The following is a 27,772-nucleotide window of genomic DNA, read 5'->3' as shown; positions in this document are numbered from 1 at the left end:
TTATTATACCTCCCTTGGATCTCACTCTAACGTCTATTCCCCAATTCCGCTCTCTCCATACCAGACACCCATTGATTATTGATATACTTCAAAAAATCCTTACCCTTGAAGGAACTGCAAGCAGTATATATTTAACAATCAACCCCCCCAATATTAATTCCCATTACAGGAGCTAGCATTCTCTCTCTAAGTTACATACATACACCCCCTCGTCTCATTGGATTCCAATAGCCTGAAGCTTTCTCGTCACTCGTCAGTCACGTTTCTAGCTTTTTCCTCTTATGCTTAGTAGTTTTCTTTAGTCGGTTTCGATCAACCCAAAATGTCTGATCCTAGCAATTCTGACCATTAATATTAATTCTAAACCATTCTTTTTTCAATGTGAGGAGTATAACAAATTTGACCTTTATTATTACCCTCAAATTCATCTCTGAGCTTGTTCTTGTTCATACTTTTTAGGTGTTTCCAAGTCTGTTCTTTTTTAAAATGTGATCAGCAAGTCTTGAATGTAACCACGCACGCAATGGCTCTATCTTTCTTGAGTTTTTCCTCCTCGTAAGCATTAATTTGAGCATTGTAGGATTGTCTCTCAATGACTGGTGAGTTAGCTTTAGAGATCACAATATTTCTCAAATCTAAAGACCTTAAATAAAACTTCATCTTGACTACCCAAATATGATCATTTTCACCGTTAAACATTAAAATTGTAGACGAAAAATTGTTGGAAGTAAACATATTTGCAGAATTGCCTACAGAATATAGTACTCAACCTCACTGTTTTTAAAAACCAAAATACTAAAAAAAATTGTCTCATTGCCCATAGAAATTTGGCTATTGTTAGGTACCACCGTCAATTATCAAATTTTAAAAGGAACATATAAGTATGGGATATGCTGATATGAAATTTAGAAATTAGAATTGAAGACAAAGAATACAACAGACAATTCTTGGGCTATGCTTAAAAAATCTCAACTACTAAGATTTTATTGGGATAGCAATAACTAACTAAAAAACAGAAAAAATAAGGAGAAAAGTCTGTAACAGCAAAGACTCTACTTATTCAAAAGACAAAAAGTCTCACAACTCTAAGTCTCTAACATGAATGAGCTCCAGTTAAGTGAATTGATGATCTCATCTCAACTCTCAAGACAAAATAACACGTGTTAATTAGAAAAGGTAACAATAAATTACAGAAGGAGCCAGAGGAAGGAGAGGCTATATATAGAATGATAAAACAATGACTTGGTAACAGATTAAACAATACATAGATGAAGTGGTGAAACATTTGAAAATTAATTAAGAAGGTGTTGTACCCATTGGTCCAAGACATGAGGTGAACCATACCATGGTCTGGTTGCATCATCTGCACCAACTGGCGAGTGATAAACTCCATGGAAGCTAATGTTAAGTGCACCCTCAAGATGAGCTGATACTTCTGGTACAACACCATCGCCCCATACATCTGCTTGGCCACAAACCTGTTTGTATCCTTGCCCCACAAAGCGAGCACGTAATGTTGTATTAGATTTAGATGGATAGGTGGTGAGAATAGCAGCATCGGATACTAGCTGAGCCTCGCCCTCAATATCTGGATTTGGATTGGAGTTGCCAAAAAGCCTTGCTCCTTTAATATACCTTCCTGCTATACATACATACTTGACTTGAGCCTGAGGGGTGTAAACAGGTTTGGAGCAATTTTGTTCAACATAATCAAGGAGACCCCGCGTTTGATCAATAACCCCTTGCACGCCTTTCGGGGGTGGTCTGAAAGGAGGGGAATTAAGTTGGTATAATATTAGAACTTAGAAGCGTTGATGCAAATGCAATGATAATTGAGAAAGGAAAGAGAAATTGTTAGTTACAGATGAGGAGTTCCAAGGGTCAATAAGAGGGATATATCGTTGGACACTCCAAATTCTTCCATATAGACACGCGCGAGCCATCCTCCTGCCGAGTGTCCAATCAAAGACACAGTTCCATTTGCAGCACCCTCCTTAGCCTCTTGAACAGCATCGTGAACCCTCTCCAAATACCAATCGAGGACAGGTCTGGGTAGCAGAGTGCCACGCCAATAATTGCGGTCGAGCAAACCAGCAGCGTTGCGGAACCAATCAAGCCTCGACACCTTGGCCACCACGGTGGCCACGCCGTACTTGTCGTTCAGCGTTTGCTTCAAACTCTGGTAGTCACCGGAGTTGTTCCCTAAGCCCTGCAGAAAGAGAAAGACAATGAATGCAATTGCAAATGTATCGAGAGACATAGACAGAGACAGAGATATTAACTGGGAGAATAACGGCAGGGCGATAGTTGTTGGAGGATGAAAGCAGTGGCAGTGATGATGCGCTTGAGCTCTTTGGAGAGATGGACGACAATGCCGCATCCATTTCGCTCCACAAATTAAAACTCTCTCTCCTTACCCTTTTTAGCTCTCTCTCTCTCTCTCTCTACTTTCCCCCTCTTTCTATTTCATTTAATTTATTATAAATAAGTCAAATGACCTATTTATTTCTTATCTTTCTTTTTTCATTCTAATTTTTTATCTTTTAAAAAATTCACATCAGTCTTTTATCTTTTTGAATTAGTTCAAAACAGCAATCAGGTGACTAAAAATTACCACAAAATGTAATATTGTCCCTCTTCCTAAACAAAAACAATCAATGAAGAGCAAATTATCTAGATAATCAACAACAATCATAAACCATGACAAATTCAAAGCTACACACTATAATTACAATTACAGATCTACTAGAGTCGGATAGGATGAAAACATCAACGACAAAGATGTAGACCACGATGAGGAAGGTGGTAACGTCGAAGTTGTGACACAATTAAAGGAGTAAAAAACTGTAAAAACGAATGTCGGAACTACGAAAAATATGCGCTCCACACCACATATTTACACTCTGTTGTGACATATCTGCAAAAGACTTTGTGGCTGCTCATTGACGACGTCGAGAAGATTCCTAATAAGATGTCGTTGACGAGCTTGGCATTCCTCCTCCGACGCCAAGAAGATGATCGTCTAGTGATGTTGGGGTTTGTCGCGGACGTCGACTTTCCCAACAGTCCCACCAATAAAATGCCCTTACACATTGTTGTTAAAGATGGTGCCAATGTGGTTGAACCACCACGTGGACCCCATTGTCTGCACTGTGAAGGGCATGACCCCTTTGGAGATCCTTAAAACTCTAACCTTGACTTCCTCTTGGACAACCCCGTCCACATCAAATCCTAACCCTAACTCACACTAAGAAGAAGAGGGAGGGAGAAAAGAATTAAGAAACACATTTTGTGATATTTTTAGTCGCTAATATTTTTAAATTATTAACCGTGTTAGTTTAAGGATTAGTTTAAACCAATTTTAAAAGATAAAAGATTAATATGAATTTTTTAAAATATAAAAGATAAAAATAAACCAAAAATAAAAAAAAATTAAATAGTTCATTTCACTCATGTAGCCTAATAAAAAACTAGCGTGAGACCCATGCACGAAGCACAGTTAAAAAAAATAGAAATACAATGTGTCACCGAGAGAAATAATACAAGTGGAAAAAATATATTATTTTGTGTCCAATCAACGTGTAATAAAAGTGAAAAAAAAAATATTGTTGTGTCCAGCCAACGTGTGGAAGTTAGCTGGACAAATTTTATATATGGCATATAGAGACTAGGTGGTGGTCCTTGTTACACGATATTTTGAAAAGTAAAAATGAGAAGAGTAAACAAAAGAGTTTTTTATATTGTCCAATTGACATGTGAAAATTGTTGGATTGTTTTTATAATTCTATTGATCATGACAATGAGGATTAGACAATGTGTACATAACAAATCATGATGTAGGTTCAACAAAGTGCAGTTGGTGTTTTCAAATCGAATTGACACCGGACAAGCGAATGACCAATTTTGGCAGATTTGGAACTAAGTTGATGATATGGACTAGTTCAAATAATTTCTTCTTTTTTTTTTTCTTGTTGTGATTTTTGCCTTCTCAATTAGACTATTTTTTCTTTCTCATTCTATAATCTCTTTTCCCATCGACCACCACCATCATCATCATGTGCACCAACTTCCCAACTTCTTATGTTGATGATTGGTTTCATGAAGAATAGTTGCAAGCCTAAGGTTCTTGGTAACATTCATAGCGAAACATGTGATTTATGCAATGAGACGATATTTATGTGCAACTTGGTTGATTTAGCAAATAGTTTGGTCACGATTTTTTCGTAAATTCATACCAGTCTATTGAGCTATATTAAGTTGCTATTAGTTTTGATCGGAAAAGCTGGTCAAACCAACCATATACAATAAAAGTTTTTTTGTAAAAATTACATAGAACATAATTCCTTACTAACTTTACGAGGTGTAGACTTTTTGCATTAAAAACACCAAATACACACTTTATTTCTCTCATGTAAGCTTTAAATGATCTGAAAATAAATGGCTTATCTCTTAGCAATATATTTGTGTTTGACTGTTTGCATAAAAAAAATGGCTTAGAATCACATGAATTCTTCATTATAAATCAACAAATAGTTTTTTACATTTTTTCTATTATTATCTGTCGCACCATGCTTCTCATTGATTCGAAGTTTTTTTTTTCCTTAAATAAGAAAAAAATAATTATTATACTCCACTTGTATGCAATAACCTTGTAGTTGTAGCGCCTTTTGGCATGGCAACTATAATATAGTATAACATTTTGACGTCCTATTCTAATGGTGTCATTCTAAACCCCCCTCTTCAATGGGGTATTATGATGAAATATTCCATTCATGACTTATAGCTTTATGATCTTCTTAATGATTTATGGGAGTCATGAATCCCCTAATCATGATGCTAGGAAATCATATGATTTATGAAAATTATAATTTATGAGAATGACTAAAATCTATTTGGTTGGTCATAAATATTTGGGGAAATCAAAGTTTTTTTTTTCATCCATAGAACTTTTTTGTAATCTTAATTATTTATCACATTAAATGATATAAGAGAAATATAATATTTTTACCACAATAAAACATTTTTTACTCAACATAGTCAGATTCTCAACTTATGAGAATAGTTTTGTAGGAAATACAAGTAAAAACATTTTTAGAAACAATGTGTCTTAAGAATATTGTCTTTAAATAATAAACCAAATATGTGAAACATACATTCCCAGCTTCAAAATAATAAACTAGAAAGTTTTCTTATAACAAATGCTCCCTAAAATTGATCCAAGTATTTGTATCCATCAGGTTTAGGTATAATTGTGCAATAAAAAAGGTTTAGGTATAATTGAAGAAGAACAAATGCTATATCATGTTATAATATCCTTTTGCATTTTTTAATATTCTGTAAGCAAATATTAAATGAAAAACAAATACATTTGGTATTTAAAAAACATAACAAGTTAGAATACTAATAATAAAATGTTATTAAGTGATTAAAATGATTATTGTGATTTCACTAATAATTACTCTAACATTGTATTTCACATCTAAGAAAAACAAATACTAAAGACTTACAATACTCACATATTCTCCTCAATAAAAAAATTAGATCCTTTGATATATCATTTTTAATATGCCCTTACACATCATTTAATCTTATTTAATTCATACTAAATAAAAGATATTTTTTACGATTATAATAAAAGAAATTAAAACGAATATCTGAATTAAAAAATATGTATAAATTAAATAAGACTTTTTTTATACATAAGAATTGAAAGAGAATGTTTTAAGTACAAAAACTAAAAACTTCTTTTTTTATAATCTATAAAAATCAAATGAGTAAGTACAATAGATTTTAATAAAAAAACTTTTTAAAAATAGTATGTATGTCTCAAAAAATAAATATCTGCATTTTAAAAAAATGTCTCAAAATAAAATATCATGGTAGATTTTATATAATATTAATTATTTTTCACTAATATTCTTATATCTCAAAAAATTTTATTTTAATTTTTTAATGTAATATTAATATTATTTTTTTTCATCTATTTAATAAATAAAGTTAATTTTGCAAATTTATTATTGTTTTTCATCTATTTATTAATTTTTCTTAACATGCCTTACATAATAATCTCATGTTAAAATGGAGTAATTTTATTGGATCCTATTTTTAGGACATTTGTTAAAAAATTAAAATAAAAAATGTTTATTATAAATATTGTATGAAAGATGAGAGTTGTATATCACAATTTTATCGATCAAAATATTCTTTTAATTTCTTAACCAAGAATCTTCCCTCCTAACATTAGCCAATCTTATCTATCAAATTCCTAACATCAATGATTAGCATAACTGTTTATTTAAATATTACAAAATTTGGGAGGAGTACCAGTTTAAATCAAGAAATTGAATGAGGAAATTGGGTCTAATGTCACGTATAAATATGTGCAGGGTTGTTTAAATTGAATGGAGAGAAAGGTTGTTCCTTAGGATTCAAAATAATTGTGTGCTTTTGGAACAAGAAATTGGAAGGGACGTTTTTAGAAGTAAAAACCTATTCGTGTTGTGTGTTGGGGCGTGGCACGGCACTCTTTGTCTCAACTCAACTCAATGCAAGCCCTTCGCCCACTCCTTTCCCATTTCTGATCCAATTGGGTGATGCTTCGTTCCTCTTCTCTTATATTCATATTTTTGTTTTACTGTTTGCCATTTCTTTCCCATCGTTAAACTGCAAACTATTGTCTACTTTATTGCTATTTCATACAGAGGTTTAGGAAGATTTTGTTTAATATTGCCTGTGATTTTTCCCTTATTGGAATTCTGCCTTCAAGCCCTAACTAGTAACCTTGGTTATTGCTTTTTAAATTATTTCTTACTCAAGAAGCATGTTGAGATTGGAATGATCCATAGGTTTTGTCTTACTTCTACGTGAAAGCAGTAAACAAGAATCTTTGAACTTCCCTTCCTAATAATTTAAGAAGACTTGCTTTCTTCTGCTTTGGAAGATTTTGATGGATCAACAAAAACCTCATTCAAGATTTGATTATTACGAAACCTTTTCAGAACTTAAGTGGAGATTAGATTAGAATTTCAGAGCAAGGTTTTATTGCTCTGGTTTGCAATCACTTGTTTATATGGAAACAGGAAGAGCAGTAAGCACTTGTGTCATCCATTACTTAAAGTGATTACAAAACTATAAGATTCTTTCTTTCTATGCATTGTTAAATTATCATTTGGTCTTCGGCAAATTCAATGTTATTGTGTTCATATGACATGCTGTCTGCATGACCTATTTCAAGCAAGGATGACGACTTGCCTTTTTCACCTATCTGGGGCAATGATATATTGTAATTCCTAGTCTGGTGCAACATCAATTTTATTTCCCAAAATGGTGCAGGTTTCAGGAAGTCATTGGTTTCACCCACAACTTAGTAGGAGTTTTTCCTTAACTTTTTTAATTAAAATTGTGGGGTAATTAGCATGACTTACATTCAAGTTTAATTTTTCAATATTAGTTTCTTTAATCATTTGTCTAACACATGACTTATTGGTGATTTGTTAATTTTATAATAAACTAGTGATATTTTGTATGACTAGTTAGACCAAGGTTTTATGAACTCCTACTAAGTCATGAGACCCACAACTTCCTGAAACTTGCAACATTTTGGTGAATAAAATTGAAGTTGCACCACATTGAGAATTGCAAAATGTAATTGCACTGGATAGGTATAAGAGCCACGACTTTCATGTTCTAATCGCTATATTTTATAAAAGTTTATATGTTTTAATGAGTAAAGGTTACCTTATCAAGCACAGGCTCTTATCTTGCCAAGTAATTTTCCATTGTGCACTCCCTTCCTATGTGTCAAACAGAGTGGAGAAGTGGATCAGTGTTGTATTGCTTTTTTCTTTTCTTTTGGGGAGATGGTGAATGAGATTGAACATCTGTTGTTTAAGGAGGAGAGATCTTGTTTAGTTCCTGTGAAGGAAAATGCTTTGGCATTTTGCATTTAATGGGGGACAATTTAATAAGTTACAGAGAAAAAAAACAATTAGGAGATATAGCGTGGTGCTGGTAATTTTTTCTATGCGACTTTGTCTTGTATCATAATTATTGATTGCTTATAGATTTGAATTACTTGGTTTTAGAAGGAGCTGGGCTTGATAATTGAGATACACTTTTGGTATCAATGTATCATGCCTGTTAGTATTGGCTTGATTATTTTATCCATGCTTGGATGAGAGAAGATGCCATACCACAAGTTTCTAAATTTTAAAAAATGGGATCAATATCATAAAATGATTTATAAATTGATGAGGTTGTCATACACAACATACAAGTGGGATGGTTAGAATGGAGGAAAAGAGGAGTTATTTGTGATCGCAAAGTACCTACTATGATCAAAGTTAAATTTTATCATACTGCTTTATGTCTGACTATAGTAGTGAATGTTGGACTTTAAGTGCTTGTTTGGTTGTGGGGAAGGAATTACTATTCATGAGTAAAATTTCAAAAAATAGTGTGGGTCCCAGATCTCTTTATCTCTACTTTAATTTAAATATTTCTTTTCAATTCTCTTCCATTCTTTTCTCTTCCACACAACCAAACTCACCATATAGGCATGACAAGAGAAAATTGTGGGAGTAGCAGTAGTGAGAATTTTAAGATGGATGTGTGGCCACACAAGAAAGGTCATTATACAAAATGATTGTATATGAGGAGATATTGGTGTGATGCTCATTGTGGAAAAGATGAGAGAAAATCCTTTAAGCCTTTAAGGTGTTTTGGACACAAAGAAGGTCAATGGAAGCATCAATGAGGAGATTGAATGGTTGTGGAAAAGGGTAAAAGAGAGATCAAGAAGGAAACTGGAGGATGATTTGTTAGAAAACAAAAAAATTTTGATAGGGACTTGGGCATTATGGGGTGTCTGAGTCCCACATTGAGTTGCATGGGATGCTCGGAGTATTTAAGTGCTTTGTTCTCCCCCTTGACCGCTAGCTTTTAAGGGAGGGTTCCCCAAGTGCTTGGGTGCTTATCAATTGGTATCAGAGTTGGTTGTCAATGTCTTGGAAAGAGGTACCTATAGAGGGGCGGTCCAAAAAGGCTGAGTGAAGTGTTGTAGAGTGTTAGCCGCTAGGACATTGGCTCTTTGTGCTATTATAGGAACTTGGGTATTATGGGGGTTCCTAAGTCCCACATTGGGCAGTATGGGATGATCAATGGAATATTTAAGTGCTTGGTTCTCCTCCCTTGACAGCTAAGCTTTTAAGGGAGGGTTCCCCAAGTACTTGGGTGCTTATCTGGTTGTATGATAGGTTAAGAAAATTTAACATCCATAATTGGGTTTTCTTCAAATGATTCATTGTAATGTTTTTTGTTGTGTTGTGTTGTGTTGACATATATTTTTCAGGGTGACGAAAAAGGCATTGATTTAGTTTGTAGGATGCTGTTGGCCTCCATCCTGAAATTTTGAACCTTTCAGATTTGCAGTAATTAAAAAATCGATTCATACATGATGTTTTATGGCTAAAGACTGCGATGTCTAATTATTTATGATTGCAAGTCTGTTTTCCCTTTTTATACTCGTTTCTTATCTTTTTCCCTACTTCTGTTTGTGATTTTTAAATCAGGTGGCCATTAGTGTGTTGACTGGATGAGATTGATGGACATGCTTCTAACAGTTCAATAATCTTTAATTCGAAACATGGAAACACTGCTGTCTTGTCTTTTTATCTCTGGGGCTCTATAGCAACACACAACATTTTTTCTGAATTTGATTCAGGTGATAATGTTAATACAAACTTCTGTCCTTAGTTCAGTTGAAGCTGGTCTATGTTATGTATCTGATGATGGGAAAGATGTTCTATGTGATCGGATGCCTAGTGGTGAAACTTGGCAGGTGGGTCTGAAATGCAATAAGTACCCTCTTGACTGGTGTAGAAAAGCTGAACCAGTAGAAGAAGATAAAAGGAATGCTGATGATCCTTACAGATCAAGCTGTTTAGTTAGCTTTGGTCAGCCGTCAACTGCTAGTATAATGACAGAAAATACTACACCTAATATGGTATACAGGAGAAAGAAGCTCTGTAAGGACTCAAATTTCGACCTAGGGCCAACTAATGTGCAGGCAAGTGCAAACTGCCCTTCAGTCATAAGTTCCGCTGCACATTTATCATCAGCGGAGGATCAGCCAACTGGTTTTCAAGTTAAGCATGAAATTGAAATGGTTAAAGATCCTACCATGCCTTCAGTCTTATTTGATAGAGTAGCCAAAGATAGCACACATAAAAACTTAGGTATTAATAGTGTAAATGATAGTTGCTCCTCTTCAAAGCCAAATATGGAAACTGAAATGGATGAAACTGGTGAATGCTCCTCCAGTATAATAGTCATGGATTGCACAAGGGAAGAAGTAACAGAAAAGGATTTCTGCATTAATATTTTAAGAAGCCATGGACTTCTTAAAGAAGATTCCCCTGTAGATAATGTGGCTTCTGGGGAAGATGCTGTTACCACTGGTAATAACTGCTGTTCCAGGTCATGCAAAATATGTGGTGATTTAGACAGTTCATTGAACATGCTTTTATGTGATCATTGTGAAGATGCATATCATCTGTCTTGCTACAATCCACGTTTGAAAAAATTACCAATTGATGAGTGGTTTTGTCATTCATGTCTTAAAAAGAGGCAGAAAATTCTCAAGGAGACAGTTATCAGATCACCAAGTATCCACAATGAATTGGGCAAATGTAGAACTGCCCCAGTTAAGGCTGAATTGAATCCCATACTGTTGATGTTAAGAGACACCAAGCCCTATACAACTGGTGTGCGAGTTGGTAAAGGTTTTCAAGCAGAAGTTCTTGACTGGTCAGGCCCGATGAAAAGGTATCTTCTGTTTTAATCACAAATGTTTGGAACCAAATATTTTCTATGGCATCCGTCAATTGTACTAGATGTCTCTTACATTGCTTTAAATATATGCTTTTACTAAGTTTATTTTATGTGGACAAACTATTCTTTGGGGGTTTAGTAGAATAAAGGGGTTCAACCACTTGGAGTTCTAGTGTGCTTTCAGTTATTAGATAAAGGGGTTCAACCACATGAGTTTGGACAGGTGCTTTTGGAGTAGTTTCAGTTGTTGGAAATTTGGAATGGTCTTTGTTGTCTCGATTTCTCGAATTTTCCTTAGTTGTCCTGTCACTTTGACGGGCAACCTTGGGGTAATAGGGCTAGTTCTCACTTCTCATGGAAGGTTACATTACATCGATGGAGTGACATGATTTTTTGGTTTGAGATTTGAGTACCCTAAGGAAAATAGCATTTGTAACCTTTTGATCTTGAGATTTGAGTACCCTAAGGAGATGCATTCCTAGATTTAGGGTCCATTTGTTGCAATGAGGCTAATGGTCTTGGAAAAGGCCAAGCATCCAAGATAAAGGGGAGTGGATGCTAGGATCCTAGTGTTTAAGTAAAAGGGTTGGGTGTTTGGTGTTGAAGGGTCTTCTTTAGAGCCACATTGTCGCAGCACGGATCACCTACCACCTTTAGAGATCATGTTCTTTGTAGTAGGAAGTGTTTGTCAACCAAACGCTCATCGAAGGGGTGGTCATGTACTTTGGAGGCTCATCAAAGGAAGCCCTATCAAATGTAGGTGTAGGTAGGCCACACTAGCTGGCTATCTGGTGGGCAATTTGAAGTTGATTTCCCTCAAATGTAATTGTTCACTCAATGCAAGACTTTATCTAATAACTGAAAGCACACTACAACTCCAAGTGGTTGAACCCCTTTATTCTACTAAACCCCCAAAGAATAGTTTGTCCACATAAAATAAGCTTGGCCTTCAGACATTTTCTTTTGCCATAGTCTTTTGCTACGCTCCTTGAACCTTGTTCTTTTACCTATACCGTTGTAAACGTCTGCAAATTCACTGGCAAAGAACAGAGAAACTTGACGTTTTACTTTTCTTTTTTAAGCAATTCCCTTGATAGAATAAGGCACAATTAACATAAGAACAGTTGCTGAGATTTCTCTCCTGATTGGGTCTTGGGTTAAGTGTGAGGCTTTCTTATTGTGCATATTTAGTTTGTCTATCCATAAGCATGTTCTTGAGGTGTATATTTTAGCCAGATTTCATTAATTGATTGCTATCATTTTGCTGTTTCTTGCAGTGATGAAGATGCCCTTCCTGAACCATTGGAAATTAGTCCTTCAGAATTTTATAAATTGCTGGTAAAGGTTTTTGTGTTTGCTTTATGATCTTCATTTTAACGAGTCTCAGAGTGATGGAAATGCTTTTCTATTCTGCAGGGAGAGAATATGAGAAATCCTACTAAACTTAGTTCCATTGGTAATTGGATTAAATGTCAGGAGGTTTTAGATAGAGCCAATGAAACTATATGTGGAAAGTGGCGCAGGTAAGTCACATGACATTGTTGTTTTGAATGATTTTATAAGTTATCATTTTGAGGGATGATCTTCTTATTTAAGACTTTATTATCTATGAAACAAAAAAATGATATCCTTAAAACCAAAATTTGCCTAGTATAAGAAAGGCATTTGTGCACCATCACACATTCCTAATTTGGACATGGCTCAAATCTATGGAGAAAGATTTTGCACTACACTTTAACCAATGGTCCACTAATCTAAGAGAAGGTTTTTGTATTTAGGAAGGGATTGTAGGTGCTGGACATTTGTAATATTATATAGTGGACTAGCTCGGTTCCTTGTAACAACCAAAGGAACCAGCTGTCTACCTAATCCTCATCATGTACTTTTAGTACCACTGGTACTCCTCATATATGTAAATATATCTATTTTTGCTGAGCAAAAAAAAACACACACTTTTCTACTTATTTCCTTTTGTTGAATTTGCCGCTTTCATTCTGATACAGAAGGGAGAAATGAGTATTGTGTGAGAAAGAGTCTCTTGTTGATTGTGCTTAAATTTTGTTAATTCTAGCAAATATTTTTCTTTCGCAGGGCTCCTCTTTTTGAAGTTCAAACTGATGACTGGGATTGCTTTTGTGCTATCCATTGGAATCCATCTCATGCTGATTGTGCTGTACCTCAGGTGAAATATATTTAACTCTTCAGCTTTCTCCTTTCTGTTGATTGTCTTGTCATGGAGGTGTTAGTATTTTTAATGTTGAGTTGGAGGACTCAATTTTTTTTTTTTTGTTTTCTACCTACATGTTCAACAAAGCTTCAACAAATATTATGTTGAAGAAGTATTCCATTTTAATTCTGTAACCTCACGTCTTTTATTATTTATGATTAAAGATTTTTCTTAACCTTGATTGAGTATGGCCAGATCTATATGCTCTTGCACACACAATATTGTTGTGTTTGTTAGAGTGCACCAATATAACAAAGATACAACTATTCAGAACTCGGGATATATGGCAAAAATATAAGACACGACGCAGCATAACAATATATTGATGAGTATTAAATTTTATATAAAACATAATATTGATATGGGAAGTATGAAACAGCTAGGATTTGTCAATTGTCAGACATGTTTGAATATATGAAGATGTATTTAAAATATTTGATACTAAAATTCAATTTAAAATGTAGGAGTGATGTAGTGAATAGTATTGTGCCTTGCATGTATTGGATATAGATATTGATATGGATATGGACAAGGTCTTTGTCCGTTGTATGTCTATCATAAATTATAGCAATCCTGATATCTAGAAGAGGTGTTTATAAAACGCATCACCACCAAGCCTCCCTAGATGCCCTATGCTTGTTGTTGACAACTATAATTTAGTGTTTGTAATTCTTCTTCTTCTTCTTCTTATTAGTTAAGTTGGTAATTACCTGCTGTTGTGCATGCAGAGTTTAAGTCATTACAAAAATATTAACGTACTTATCTGTGAATTCAAACTCTTATATTTCTGAGAAATATTGCTTGTCTTAAATTATGCAAACTAGTTACTATGCAACTGCATTAGACTTTAGCCAGGCCAACCACACGGGCCTTAATTTCAGATACAAGTTGTGCACACGGGGGCCTAGGTTTTTGCATATTTGTCTTTTTTTCTGCTTCCAAGTAGTTTAGTCTTTTCAACAATATCTTGTTAAATCCAGTATTTTGATCACTGCTTAAATAATCAATTTTCATTTAACTCTATCCATTTCCCCTGTTATTTATTGCTGCAGGAGCTTGAAACAGATCAAGTACTGAAGCAACTGAAGTATATAGAAATGGTATGCGTGAACTGCATAATTTTTATTATTGTATTTATGTCAAAAGAATATTTAGTGATTGATTAGTAGTTTGCATTTGTTGGTTTATACTTCTGTTTTTATTTTGGTAAATTGTTTTTACTTCTATTTGCGTGCTAATTAATGTTAACAGTAAGTAAATAATTTAACGAGAAATTGGTTTGATTAGTAAGAGACAAGTAGGCTATTTTTTACAAGACATTTTAGTTAGTTTTTAGTTAGTTTTTAGTTTTTTTTATTAGCTGAAAAATTAATTTGACCAGTAAACAAATTTTTTTAAAAGTTTCTAACGTATTTTGAAACCTTAATTGAAATAATATTTTTTTAAATTTTAGTTTTTAGTTTTTAATTTTTTATATATATATTTTTTTTATCTTTGATATATTTATTCATTTTCATTTTTACCTTTTTGTTGAACATAACCTAGCAATAGTCAATTTGTTGGCAAATCCTTCCTCTTACGGCCCTCACGGCAGGCTTATCCCACCATTCCGTTGAAGTTATTTGTTACCATTATTACATGCTTAAACGCAGTCCACTATAATCCATTTAGTTTTGACACCACACATGTACTGCTTTTTATTTTTTATTTTAAAATTTCCTTCCTTCTCATACTGTTGCATTTACTTACGGAAGTTTACCTACTTACATGCCCATACAGCTACGGCCTCGACTTGCTGCTAAGCGGAAAAAATCAGATTGCACACATAATAGTGAATGAAGTCTGGTGAGAGCTGGATATTTTTGTCCTTGTACATGCTACAATTTACATGTTCCATGCCTTCCAGTGGTATTTTGTTTTTAAGGCATGTTAATGGATTTAGAATATAACTTCCGGGTTTTTAACCTTTTTTTTTGTAGTTTCTTTTTTACTTTTTGATTTTTAATATTTTTCATATATGTGGAATGTGATCAATCGTATAGCTTCAATTTGATAGTGGAAACCTCTTGGTAACTAACTGTCTTAGAATCCTATTGATAAAAAAAAATGATAGTGTAAACAGTGCAATGGATCATCATAACTTAGGGTAACTTCACCCATCTGAGGGCTTCATATCCGAGTGATGCTCAATTTGATTTTATCGTTGTCATGGAATTACTGGCATCCTGGTTTTAGTTAAGTTGTCTTTTTGGAAGTAAGAATTTGGATTTATGCTACACATCTGAATTCAAATACGAAAAAATGTCCTATTTTGATGCGTAGTAAAAAACCCATTTCACATCAAGGAAATTTGACAACCATTGAATAGCACGCGGTACAGAATAATGCAAAGCACAAACACCCAAGACATTCAGACATACTACCCGCGAGTTCACGCTTACAGATTAAACATGAAAATTTTCCATTCTGCCAGTGATTTAGAATCTCTGATGTTCAAACATTCTGTGAAACAACACTAATAATTAGCTGTGTGCGTCTACCGAACTAAGGCAAGGGGGCAAAACTTATTTAGAAATCATTGCATTGAGATCGTGCCACTTTTACTTTCTCATTTAGATATACACTCACTATTGAGACTTCCAATTTAAAATAAATTACGAACGGTCCCCTGAAGGGCCACCTTAAAATAATCATTTAAAATTGAAGAACTCTGAACATTTTATCTTAACATACAACATATATTGGTTCGAACCAAATGGTGAGTTTGTTTGGTGCCTAAGCCTTCAAACACTATTAAGGCGAGGCATGCTACTTAGTACAAGATATAGGAGAAAGTAATCAATGTACACAACCTGCATACTTAATTCAATCATCCTAAATAAGATGTTATCTTTAATTTAAACTACGAATATATATAGACCGAAAAATCTACAAAGATTAAAGTAAATGCACACATGTTTTGTTATCCAGTGCGCCAAAAAAACTGGGAAAGAAAGACCGAAGTTTCGCAAATTACTGGAAATTATATCAAATGAGTGTTAATTATACAAAAGAAAAAGAAAAGAAGGGTTCACTTTCAGCAAATTTTACCTTGGATCCTTTTCCTTCATCAGGTGAATTCACCTTCATGATACTATTTAGTCAGATCACTAGCTACTCTGCAAAAAATTAGAAGGCATCATGCATACTGCAACTATCAACAACGCTTATCATGAAACAAACTAAAGATATAAGGATTGGCGAGCATTGTTTTCCATTGCCAGAATCCAAAACATTTATTTACTTGCGTCTTCTATTGTCTTTTACGCGTTTCCAATTCCATAATGCAATTATCAGAAATGAGAACCTGTCCAGAGATATGCCAACGTGAAACCAATGTCAGAACTTTGTACAAGTCAGAATGAAAAATGAAGATATCAACATGTTAATTTAAGGAAAATTGTCATTATAAAAGGATATCAGACATGTGAAAGTATACGTGCAAGGGGAGAACAAGCACGTATCTGAAGTAGTAATTTAGAATAAATCTAACATATGTAGAACTGGCAATTTATAATTAAGGGTTCAATAGGAATTAAAATTGATTATATACTAAAACAATTGTTGGTCCCAAGGATGAGGTCCCTGTATTTTATCAGGTTATTGTTACACTTTCTTGACTATGTTAGAAAAAGAGAAGAGACTAGAGAGAATAGAGAAGATTCTCTTTATTTGGCACACTTGGCAACATGCTTTGGTGTTCTATTTATAACGAAACAAATCATAGGCATTACATAATTCTTCAAACAAGGAGAATATCACCATTATCAAATTTTTTAACATAACGAGCATACTCATATTGACAATGAGCTTGAAAGTATTTGTCAATGCCCCTATTCCATACCCTTGGTGCTTGCTTTAGGCTTTTGACATTCTTTGTAGGAGAGTGGTTAGACAAATAAACTGCACATGAAACAGTTTCGGCCCAAAACTCCTTGGGCATAGACTTAGAATGAACCGTTAGATTAAAATGGAAGACCTAGATTAAAAATATTTTCAATTCAAATTAAAACTTCATTTAATTATAAAATCTCTAAAAGATCTAATTTATCACGTCATAAAACCATCATAACTATTATTGTGATAACCACCATCATAACCATCGCCTTTGTCGCCACCATGACCACCATCACCAAAGTGATTGTCCTCGACAATGGTGGTAGCGGTGGTTATGGTGGTGGCGACGAGCATGATGGTGATCATAATGGTAAGTTTGAGATATTTTAGAACGTGATAAATCATATCTTTTAGATATTTGATTTTATGTTTGTTGAATCTTTTAGAGATTTTGTGGTTAAATGGTTTTAATTTGAATTTAAATATTTTTATTTAGGCCTTTAATTTTCTCATGATACTTCCTCTCTTTCTCTCTCCTATATATATATATATATATATATATATATATATTTTTTCTGAACCAATCATTATTTATGCATCTGCCAATAATCTCTACTGTTTGATTAAACATGAGGGACTTTCTTACATCATAATTAACATCCTTCAGGTCGAACTTCTATTACTGTCTGGTAAGGTTCCATAAAACCATGCAGTAACATGCTCTTTTTTTAAGAAAAAATACTGTCTCAATTAACTAATTTGAAAAATTCACAATATCCTATTTTGCACTTGTGTACTCAAATTATATATTCTTTCAATGAGACTGCACCAAACCACTTTCCCCACTAAAACATATATCTACTATAAAATATAGTAAGCAGCATTAGTTTTCTCTTCTTCCTGAAAGTTATCAGAAAACAATAGTCCTGATATCTAATCCACCAATGGCCAATTATGGATTCTCATACAATTACCAAACACCTACACTACACACCCTAAGATTTGACAAGATGTTCTAAAACCCTATGGGAAATATAAAGCAAAAGAAAGATCTTCAAGTCAATAATTTGAAGATTTTAAAAATTGGGCAAGTTTTATGGTAGGGTTAATCAAAACACGATGAAGTTTGTGACCACGGATAATCCTTCATACTTGTTTCCATGACAATTTTTGGAATCAATTTTGATGAGAAAAAGTATTGGATGCACATTTTTCTTGGTCGAAAGCTGAATTGCGCGGAGAAGCCATGGCTTGGATCAATTACAAGCTCATGATACTATAATAGCATTCAGAATAACAGAGAGAGGGAGGGGGATTGAAAGTACAAAGAAATGGACAATATATAGCTACGCTATATGATTCACTGCTGAGTCAGCAGGGTAACTAATAACAGAAAAGGTTAATCTGTTACAGAGAAAAGCTAAAGTGAAATTACAATGAAAATGAAACGTATATTAGTATATATGATAACATGAAGAGTATATCTCTAACATGACTATATGCATGTTTGAATTTTGTAAAAGCAACCCAAGTCTTGCTTCCACAAAACTGAGTTACTAAACAAAAATTTAACATGCAAACGTATTTTTAAGAATAATCAAACATGTCACAAATTAATTTTACTCATCAAACTCAGTTTGGAGCACCCCAAACAGAAAACCAAACACAGCCTATATCTTTAATAATAACTAAGTTCACCTTTGAAGGAACCTCTTGGCAAGACTGGATCACAAATATGATCTAAATCTGGATGCATTCCTCTAAAGAACCAGCACCATTTATAAATCATCAAGCTTGGCCTTTATACCTTTAACCAGTCTCTTGAAATATAAGAAACCATGTCATGATCAGATTGTTTAAGAATAGCCAACTTTTGGGTTGAATCATAGGGCCTTTAATTGCCATTGGGAAAAGCACTTTGAGCTTTCTTCCAGAAGGTAAGATGGGTTTTGAAGGCTCTAAAATTCATCAAGATACTTGGCTCAACAGATTGCCAAAATAAGGCACAGAGCTTATATCAAGTCTTTCCCATTCATTGCAATTTTCTTCTGGGATGTCATCAAGAGGTTTATCCAGATGTTAATAGTATTCCTTCTCCATGACTTTAGGGATTAGAATGTTTTGCTCAATGAGAGGCAGAAGCCTTCAAGAGACAGAAAAGAGATGGGACCAAGCTCACTCTGACACCACCTTAAGAAAGTTTTAGGGATTATGAGAATGAATTTTCTGAATAGATAGAGGGAGTTATTCAGCTGATCTAGTATTTATATACAATTTGACAATGATTATAAGGAGATTAAGGATGATCCTAGTTCCTTAGACAGTATACTCTAGTATAAGAATAGCTATGTACATGAATCTGAAAATTAATTGCTAGTTGCTACAGATTCCAATAGGCATTTAACTACTAATTCCAATAGTTTTATTTTGAACATGTCCCCTCATTGAAGAGCCCTTTGGGCTTGAAGCAAGGAAAAATGTACAGGCCCTCCATACAATGTACTGAAATTCAAGTTTCGTTTAGATGAATGGAGGTGAATAGAATCAAACTCCTTATCATTTGGTCATAGAGGCTGATAGGGACTTGAGTTATATGAGGTGACTAAGTCCCAAGTCAAGTAGTATGGGATGCTCCTTGGAATACTTAGGCAGCTTGGTTCTTCCCCCTTGATAGTTAGCTATTAAGGGAGGGTTTCCCAAGTCCTTGGGTTCTTATTAAAGGCTTTGATACCTTGTCAAGAACTAACTCTACCAAAAGCTTAATCTATAAGGTGAAGGTTCATGAATGGTTTTATATCTACAAACCACCATCATAATAATAAGATACCACAGAACCTTGGCAATTAAATAATTGACCATAAAACATAAATGAAGGAATGAGTAGGGTTATGAAACTTCTGCAGTGAACACTCTCAAGCACCAGAGAAATTACATAAGACAGGGATTACACATTACTAAATTATTATGGCATAGCTCCCTAGTTGTTACATGACAAACAAAACAAGCTCTATACAAAAGCTTCGAAAAAACACAAATATGAAAAACTTCACATGCTTTTTGACTTTCTTTTTCTTACCTGGCAAAGGCTAGAGGAATTATCTAAAGATTTTACCGAGACAATCTACTAAAAGTAGCTTTCAAGATCTGGACAAAATCAATCCTTTTTAAATACTTGGGGAAGAAGGCCACTGTATTATAATACTTGACAATCAGGTTCAATAAAAGCAGCAGCCCAAGCTAGATTCAATCACGAAATTCTTCGTAAATAATAAATGTCAACTGTCTCTTCACCTTCCTCTCTCCCCTTACCCAACGATTCTATATCAAATTGCCACTAAAGTCTTAGGGTGTGTTTATATTCATGGTTTTTTGTTCAACGTGAAAGTTACAATTTTCTCCAGTCACATTCACTGCTTGGGAAAGTGGGAAATTGCCTCAGAAAGTGCAAAACAGGGAATGCAGTAGATTCCCAAAAACACACTTAAGATTTGAGTTTGGGCTTAGCTCAACCTCAAAACTAGCTCAAGATGTGGGAGTTGTCCCTACTTATATATACTATTTTGGTCATATCACTAATCGAAGTAAGATCTCCAACACACACCCCTCATGCTAAGGATTGGACATCTCAAGTGTGAAGTTTGCAAGATTGAACATCTATGGATGGTAATAGCAAGTGACCCGACAGGCACAACAACAATTACTAGGATAGACTTTGATATCATCTTGGAATTTGAGTTTGGAACTAACTCAACAAAAAGCTAGCTTAAGATATGAGGGACGCCTCCCACTTATATATACTACTTTGGCCATATCGCTAGCCGATGTGAGAGTGAGATCTCCAACATAGACGGCAAACTTGCTCTTGAAGTAGAAACATTTTGCTATGTAGTACATGATGGCTACATAACTCTTCTAAGTAAGAATTGAATGCGTGACTAAAATAATTCAGCAAATAAAATTGAGAAACACTAAAATTAGTACTTAAAGAGACCCAAAAAAGAACTAAAATTTGTACTTAAAGAAACCAAAAAAAGAACTAAAGATGCACCATCAACCACCTCTAAAATATATATTAAAAAAAAACTCAAAAGAACAAAGCACCTAGACATCAGACAAAAATTAAAGATTGTAGCAAATATAATTAAGTACCTCAAGAAATCTGATAATGTCAAGTGACAGACCCCTCCACAAACTTTAACAAATGAGAACAACCATTTGAGGAAAAGAGAACTACAATATGTAACCATTTTAGCCTGCAACCTTTATTGCCCCCAATTCATCAATTTTTGAGCTCTAATGCTGCAGTAAAATTAAGAAACAGAAAACAAAACGTCACTAACGAATGAACAGGGGACTATGAGAAGCAATAGACCGCAGAAAATTTACAGAGAAGAAAGAGATGGGAATAAAAGTTTGACAACTTATCTGGAGACAAAGCTTCTCCCTTTATTACCTTACTTTTTTGTGTTTGTGCACACCGTTAAGATCATCATCTCCACCATGCTTCCTTTTCTGTAACCATATTGAGTAAAATGGTTTAAATATAGAAGTACATTTCTGTGACATTTTTGAATAGTATATGAAACAAATCCTTTTTAAAATGCTGACATCATATGCAACAGATACTTTTTATTAGGACCTAAGTCACAAGCAATAAAAAATTAACAGCACCATCAGCACAATACAAATGAAAATTTCATGAGTTGCTGATGAAGCAAAACTATTGAATTAGATGGCAACATGACAGGACTTTTAGAACACTGATTTTTCACGTGAACAAAGCAAATGCATCAATTTAAAATTTACCAACCTTCTCATGGTGTTTCTTTGAAGGATCAGCACTAGAATCATGATGCCTGTTTTTGTCTTTCTTTTTCTCCTTTTCTTTGTCTTTGGTTTGATCTTTTTGACGATGCTTGTGCTTCCTATGCTCCTTGTCCTTATCTTTGTCCCTGTCTTTGTGTTTTTTATGCTTCTTCTCCACATCTTTAGATTCACCTTTTGATTTTCCTGCAACAGTCAGAATCCCCTTCTCGGCCTATCAGAGAAAAATACAAGGAATAAGCATATATGCAATCAATTCTAATACGGAAAAGATTGACTATATTGATTTTGAAATTTGAAAACAAGGATAACAAAGTCTATCAATTTAGTGAACAACAATGAAGTAACAGAAGAAGCATTATCAAATTCAAAGAAGATGATTTCTTACAGCAGGCAAATCAATGGGAACAGTTTCCTTGAGTTGAAAAGCCTCCTTTAGAATATCGAGGTCCAAAGGTTGTATATGATAATTAGAACCACTGGACAAAGATGTATCTTGAATAAGTTGATCCAACTGCATCCCATCTCCTTTTCTGATTTCTATGTCACCTACTACATTGTATAAATAGTGTGCATCTGAAATTGAAACAGGAAGTGGCCTCTTGCAGAAAAACTCAAAATGTGGGAGTAATTGGAAGTGATTTAATAGATCCACAGCACCTGTCAATTCTCTTGGCCCTAAGATTTTAAATAACATATGCCTTCAATCAGAAAGCATAGGAAAAATATATATATAAAACATATTTGCCATACTAGAACAGTGGCCTAAAGCAATGATGCTAAAAAGTTCTAAAAGTGATCTAACTGATTTCAAATTGGCAAATAAAATCATGAACAACTACAATTGATATTAAAATTTTGTCAACCATACCCATAAACTGAAAATAAATAATAAAAAAATAGCAGATGTTAAATTTCTTATAAAAAAATTGAGATGGATAACCAAAGTTCCCCGCAATAAGTGAAAAAGGTTATCTGAAAATCACGGTAAATTTGGAATAAATGGGATTTAATTTTTTATTTCCAAAGACATGCTTATTTGGCTGTCATAAAAAATCCAACAAAAGACTGATTAGTTTATACAAGTTGCTTTTCTAGGCATATGAATTAAAGAGTAAATACCTAAACTGGTCTTTCAGAAGAAAAATAAAACACATGGGAACACTTTGATCCTGAGAGAAAAAAATTAACCATTTAGTCTCTCAAAATTACAAACATGGGACACTTTAATCTTTCCATCTGTTAAAATTAACATTTTTAGAAACTAATTTGGGCCAATAATGATTTTGTTAGGGACTAAGTTGGGACAATTCACTTTTCTAACTAATCATGTCCTAAAAATGAAGGAAAAATGACTAGTACTAAATTGTGCCATGTTCTTAATAAAGCGTATTGGGAAAAACCCAAATTCCACATTGGTTAGGGATAGTGCTAAGATAACCCATATAAGTGGAGGACAACCCTCATCCTATGAGTTAGCAAAGGCTTGGATTAGGTCCAAACCCAAAATATAAGATGGTATTAGAGCCTACTATAGATCCATTAAATGAGTCACCTACCATATTATTTACATATCAAGACCAAATGTTGGGCATGAGGGGATGTAATGGGAAAAACTCAAGTCTACATTAGTTAAAGATAGAGTCAAGATAAAGTATATATGTGAGGAGCAACTCTCACCCAATGAGCTAGCTTTTAGGGTTGAGCAGACCCAAATCCAAAATATAAGAAGGACTATTTGACGACTTTTTTGTCCTAGGACTAAATTAGGTTCAATGATTTATTTCAAGGACTGAATTGGATATTTACTCTAAATTAAAATTGAGTTGGTTAAGAACTACTCCAAATGCCACTTTTATAGTAGTATATAGTTAAGTTTGTGTAGAGAGAGAGAGTAATTTTATACGCGCACACTAGCAGCAGTTAGAGATGCAGTCTGTAACTGCTTAACTTTGTAGCACTGTTAACCTAATCTACTTTAACAGAATCAATAGCAGAAGCACACTGTTGTCAACGTAGTCAGCAACCCAGCATCAAGATAAGATCCTACCTAATAAAAAATTATATTTAAATACATATACACACACACACACTCATACATAACATAGATAAGAAAAATAATCTTTAAATCACAACAAAAATAAAAGTTTATGACACAATATAAAGATAAAACACTAATCGGATTGTAGGTGGTTTTATATCAGAGATTGGATTGTAAGCAATCAATCTTGATAAATGATTATATTAAGCCTAAATAAGTAGCCAAGAAAAAACTCAATTTAAATTTCAACACCAAGCCTTAAAATCCATAAGCAATAAAGTTAAGTGCCTCCGTGGGCATAGGATAACCCAGAGACACTTAGCATGATAATTAAATCAATCGGGAGGGAGCAAAATGAAAGCATTATCAACAATGTTTTATACACTCACCCCTTTTTTATAAGGGTATCATACCAATACTCCTTCCCAATTAATGAACAATGTTTAGTCACAAGTCCCACCATATATATGTGTGTGTGGACATATACAGTGAACAATTCTCATTTTAAAAATGTGGGAATTATAAATTTGGGTTATACAATCATACATGAATAATCAAAATTAGAAATTAATAATTATATGACCACTTAAAAGAGTGATGTAAATTTATCTCTTAATCTTGACCATAAATATATATATATATATATATATATATATATATATCATATAAAGTAAGAACTCTTGTTATTTTGAGAAATGAGAATAATAATAAAAATCATTAGATCATGTTTTTAGAACAGTCAATATTAAAAGATAAATGTACATGCATATTTTAAGTGGGCATGTGACTACTATATATATACCTTTTAACCAAGTATTTAAATAGAATTATGTGTACAGTCAATGTCATGCTGATAGGAAATCAGTACTAGCATATATAATAACCAAAAAAAAGAGATATATTTAAAATAATCTATCCAAAGCAAAGGGCAGACATGATTAATTTTTACCTCCACCAAATTTTTTGCTGTCAGGATCCATGCGTCAATCTATCATGAGTTCTTGAATCATTATCAACTGCAATTTATGATAAGACAAAAATGTTTCTCATCCACCAATTTCTGCTGTTTTCACAAATTTCATATTGTTGTCCTAAGTATATTAGTTAAGTCCTCTACAACTAAAATTCACTTACTTTTATTTCATAATAAGCCATTTCAAAAGCTAACTTGCGTTTGTTTTTTCATAATAAATTCGGACTAAATTAAACTTGATGATTCATTAAAACTGCTTTTTAAGTAAACACTCGAAAAAGTGTCTATCAAAAAGTTAATAAGCTCATTTTAGACTGCACTTCAAACTGCAGAGCTTACATAGCATGGACTTATTAAATATATAGTTACGTAGATTATGATTTATTAAATCGAAACAGAAAGAAAAAAGTGACAGACAAGAAATGCATGCAAATCGTATCAGATATAACTCAGAATAGCCATAAAAATACCGGAAAGAAAACCAAAGTTACTTGAATAGCACCAACATAGAGAAGCATTGAAATGGATAGCATGGCTCACGTATTTTGGTTTTGGTCATGCCGTTTTTAATCAAAAGGGATTGCTAGAATCTGATTGTTCAATTTTGAAAAGTTTCAGCTGCTCTGCTCTTTTTAAAATTGAAACAAAAGTATTTGTAAAAGTGTGTTGAGGCAGAGTTCCCAAAAAAGATAGAAAGTAATTGTTGTGAATTGAGCAGTTGCAGAAGTCACAAGAGAATAGAGGCGCGAAAATCAACATCAACAGCCGAGGCAAAACACCCGGAAGAAAGCAAAATGATAATTCGATTGAATTGAATGGGAGCAAAGAGAGAGAGAGGCTTACGGAAATTTAGGTTTGTTTCTGCTGTAATTGTGTTTTGTTGTGTTGTGCGCTGTCTCAAGTTCACAAGTTCTATGTTCCCTTCCTTTCCTTCTTTCACAGCGAAACCCCAATCCAATCCGCTACAAAATTCTCCATTTATAATAATCTTCTCCCATTTATGATAAATTAATAATCTAGAATATTTTCCCATTTAAAAAATATTTTCTACCACTCAAAACAATTACTATAAAATTACAAAATTAAAAACATAATTGTAGAAAAAATTGATCGTGTGTCTTACTTGACTCTCGAATAAGATTTTCTAAAGTAAAGATACTGTAATTAAACAAAAAAAAAACGAAGAAGAAAATAGATTGTATTGGACAAGAAGTGGGCCGAGGCCCATGGATGATGGTATCTGGCTTAAAGGTTAAACGAAGATGATTGAGGATGTCATGATGCAAGCAAGGAAGGGAATCGAAGGATCTCTCTCTCTCATCACATGATCATTCAGCGAGCAATAGCATAGTGTGAAATTTGAGTGAGCGAGCGAGGAATCGGAAGAAAACGAAACCCTAAGAAGAAGATGCCGAAGAAGATGGGGGTGAACACGAAGGCGGATGCGGCAAGGGCACGTAAGAGCGCGGTGGATACGGAGCGCAAGGAGAAGGAGACTCGAGAGAAGGAGGACCAGTACTGGCGAGAGGCGGAGGGTTCAAAGTCACGCGCCGCGAAGAAGAAGGAGGAAGAGGCCGAAAAGAGGGCGGAGGCAGCCGCGCGGAAAGCGGAGGCGCGTCGGTTGGCGGAGCAGGAGGAGAAGGAGCTGGAGAAGTCGATGAAGAAGGTGGACAAGAAGGCGACCCGGGTGTCGATCCCGGTGCCGAAGGTGACGGAGGTGGAGCTGAGGCGGCGGAGGGAGGAAGAGCAGGCGGAGGCTGAGAGGAAGGCGGAGGAGGCTAAGAAGCGGCAGAGTCGGACGGCGGCAGAGGAAGAGTACGAGAGAATGGTGCTGGTTTCGAACACTAATCGCGACAATTCGATTATTGAAGCTAGATCATTGGATGATGCCATCGCCCAGATGACCGTCGTCGATAACTTGCCCCCGGATCGCCATCCAGAGAGGCGCCTCAAGGCCTCATTCAAGGTATGAATTGAATTGGACCCAATCCGCTATTTGCTAACCCTAATCCTAACCCTTCATTCCGCTGAGCAGGCATTTGAAGAAGCTGAGCTGCCCAAGTTGAAGGAAGAGAAACCGGGTCTTACTCACAATCAGTACAAGGACATGATATGGAAGTTGTGGAAGAAATCTCCTGACAATCCTCTAAATCAAGTCAGTCACTCTTCTTTTCTGCTCTCTCTTATAACTGCCATGTCATTTCTCTCATAAGTTGCTTGCGATGTGGGCACTACAGGTTGCTGAGTGAATGGTCAACTGCAACTGAATGCAACAGCTTACCAAATGTTATCACGGCCTTCATTTCCTTTCTCTGTATGAGTTTCACTTTCTGTACATGCACATCGACTTTGAGTAGGACTCTTCTACTGCTCTGCTCTGCTCGGGATAAGGGCTTCTGAACTACCATTGTATTGAAATTGAACCAATTATGATAATACCTCCCTTTAATCCAATAAAGTATACGTTTCATTGCACGTCCTACACTTTTAGTTCCTACTTTGTTCCGTGTTCCATTTTTAGTCCAATAGTTTCGACGACTGAGTTTTCTTATAATTTTTAATTGTTAAAGTTGGATACCTGCCGTTCAATTGTGGACGGAAATGTGATGCACAAATCTGATTTGTCAATAGAAAAAATCGGATAAACTGTTTATAGGGAGTCTGCGACGACATTCCAACAAACTTGCTCATCAATGGTGGTGACTGGTGACAAAGCCAGTGGAAGTTAGGGGTGCATACACTCCCTCTTTTGACCTTGACCCTCCTAATCTCCAATTCATCTCCACTCATCCCCTCACCTCCTACAAAACCTTGCCTGCATGCCTGGGAAATCAAGCTAAGTGACACTTAGGACCTGCATGCCTAACAATTTGAAGCATCACCAGTATGAGCTTCTATCATTATGTACACAAATGGGGCTACATGTATTTCTGTATACTCCATGCAGAGGAATACATTGACTTTGTCCGTTTCTAGGGTTGTGTATTCTTGCCTAAAACTT

General features: G+C 34.6%; 4 protein-coding genes across 10 annotated transcripts; 2 read left to right on the top strand and 2 right to left on the bottom strand.

Moving 5' to 3' along the window:
- Positions 1-1,038: 1,038 nt before the first annotated feature.
- LOC100793960 (uncharacterized) lies at positions 1,039-2,475 on the bottom strand. The gene is made up of 3 exons (XM_003526780.5): positions 2,283-2,475; positions 1,863-2,209; positions 1,039-1,764 (listed from the first exon to the last, which is right to left on the bottom strand). The coding sequence occupies exons 1-3, from the start codon at positions 2,382-2,384 to the stop codon at positions 1,293-1,295; spliced, it is 921 nt and encodes a 306-aa protein (XP_003526828.1). The 5' UTR covers positions 2,385-2,475; the 3' UTR covers positions 1,039-1,292.
- A 3,705-nt stretch (positions 2,476-6,180) lies between these two features.
- Positions 6,181-15,075, top strand: LOC100800660 (uncharacterized). 2 transcript variants are annotated; one of them, XM_041016199.1, is made up of 8 exons: positions 6,302-6,590; positions 9,570-9,721; positions 9,839-10,824; positions 12,108-12,168; positions 12,247-12,353; positions 12,922-13,012; positions 14,110-14,157; positions 14,837-15,075. In XM_041016199.1, the coding sequence occupies exons 3-8, from the start codon at positions 9,977-9,979 to the stop codon at positions 14,894-14,896; spliced, it is 1,215 nt and encodes a 404-aa protein (XP_040872133.1). In that variant the 5' UTR covers positions 6,302-6,590; positions 9,570-9,721; positions 9,839-9,976; the 3' UTR covers positions 14,897-15,075. The 2 variants fall into 2 exon arrangements, with proteins under 2 accessions (XP_003527593.1, XP_040872133.1); XM_003527545.5 differs by having other exon boundaries at positions 6,181-6,590; positions 9,570-10,824.
- Positions 15,076-15,774: 699 nt separating this feature from the next.
- LOC100798195 (mediator of RNA polymerase II transcription subunit 19a) lies at positions 15,775-25,748 on the bottom strand. Of its 6 annotated transcripts, XM_041016201.1 has the most exons (9): positions 25,615-25,748; positions 24,748-24,814; positions 22,146-22,435; positions 21,744-21,971; positions 21,387-21,445; positions 21,083-21,232; positions 16,341-16,403; positions 16,148-16,215; positions 15,775-16,040 (listed from the first exon to the last, which is right to left on the bottom strand). In XM_041016201.1, exons 2-6 carry the CDS (start codon positions 24,776-24,778, stop codon positions 21,196-21,198), a joined length of 645 nt encoding a protein of 214 aa, XP_040872135.1. In that variant the 5' UTR covers positions 24,779-24,814; positions 25,615-25,748; the 3' UTR covers positions 15,775-16,040; positions 16,148-16,215; positions 16,341-16,403; positions 21,083-21,195. The 6 variants fall into 6 exon arrangements, with proteins under 6 accessions (XP_040872135.1, XP_040872134.1, XP_006581082.1 ...); XM_041016200.1 differs by having other exon boundaries at positions 16,148-16,403; XM_006581019.4 differs by having other exon boundaries at positions 15,775-16,215.
- Positions 25,749-26,179: 431 nt separating this feature from the next.
- Positions 26,180-27,246, top strand: LOC100789741 (coiled-coil domain-containing protein 124). Its single transcript, XM_003526772.5, has 3 exons — positions 26,180-26,737; positions 26,807-26,926; positions 27,009-27,246. Exons 1-3 carry the CDS (start codon positions 26,180-26,182, stop codon positions 27,018-27,020), a joined length of 690 nt encoding a protein of 229 aa, XP_003526820.1. The 3' UTR covers positions 27,021-27,246.
- Positions 27,247-27,772: the final 526 nt, after the last annotated feature.

Source organism: Glycine max, chromosome 6 (genome assembly GCF_000004515.6).
Source record: "Glycine max cultivar Williams 82 chromosome 6, Glycine_max_v4.0, whole genome shotgun sequence".
NCBI lineage: Eukaryota > Viridiplantae > Streptophyta > Magnoliopsida > Fabales > Fabaceae > Glycine > Glycine max.
Note: the sequence above shows the minus strand (reverse complement) of the source record. Positions and strands in the feature narration are given on the sequence as shown.

Bases quoted from the DNA above. Each gene is read 5' to 3' on its own strand.
- LOC100793960 (XM_003526780.5), bottom strand. From the start codon at position 2,384: ATGGATGCGGCATTGTCGTCCATCTCTCCAAAGAGCTCAAGCGCATCA. The intron at 2,210-2,282 runs GTTAATATCTCT...CTCTTTCTGCAG, and splicing joins GCCCTGCCGTTATTCTCCCA to GGCTTAGGGAACAACTCCGG. The intron at 1,765-1,862 runs GTAACTAACAAT...CCCTCCTTTCAG, and splicing joins ACCCTTGGAACTCCTCATCT to ACCACCCCCGAAAGGCGTGC.
- LOC100800660 (XM_003527545.5), top strand. From the start codon at position 9,728: ATGTTAATACAAACTTCTGTCCTTAGTTCAGTTGAAGCTGGTCTATGT. The intron at 10,825-12,107 runs GTATCTTCTGTT...TGTTTCTTGCAG, and splicing joins TGGTCAGGCCCGATGAAAAG to TGATGAAGATGCCCTTCCTG. The intron at 13,013-14,109 runs GTGAAATATATT...TTATTGCTGCAG, and splicing joins CTGATTGTGCTGTACCTCAG to GAGCTTGAAACAGATCAAGT.
- LOC100798195 (XM_003526788.5), bottom strand. From the start codon at position 24,778: ATGGATCCTGACAGCAAAAAATTTGGTGGAG. The intron at 21,972-22,145 runs GTAAGAAATCAT...TTTCTCTGATAG, and splicing joins TTCCCATTGATTTGCCTGCT to GCCGAGAAGGGGATTCTGAC. The intron at 21,233-21,386 runs GTAATAAAGGGA...ATTTTACTGCAG, and splicing joins CACAAACACAAAAAAGTAAG to CATTAGAGCTCAAAAATTGA.
- LOC100789741 (XM_003526772.5), top strand. From the start codon at position 26,180: ATGCCGAAGAAGATGGGGGTGAACACGAAGGCGGATGCGGCAAGGGCA. The intron at 26,738-26,806 runs GTATGAATTGAA...TCCGCTGAGCAG, and splicing joins GCCTCAAGGCCTCATTCAAG to GCATTTGAAGAAGCTGAGCT.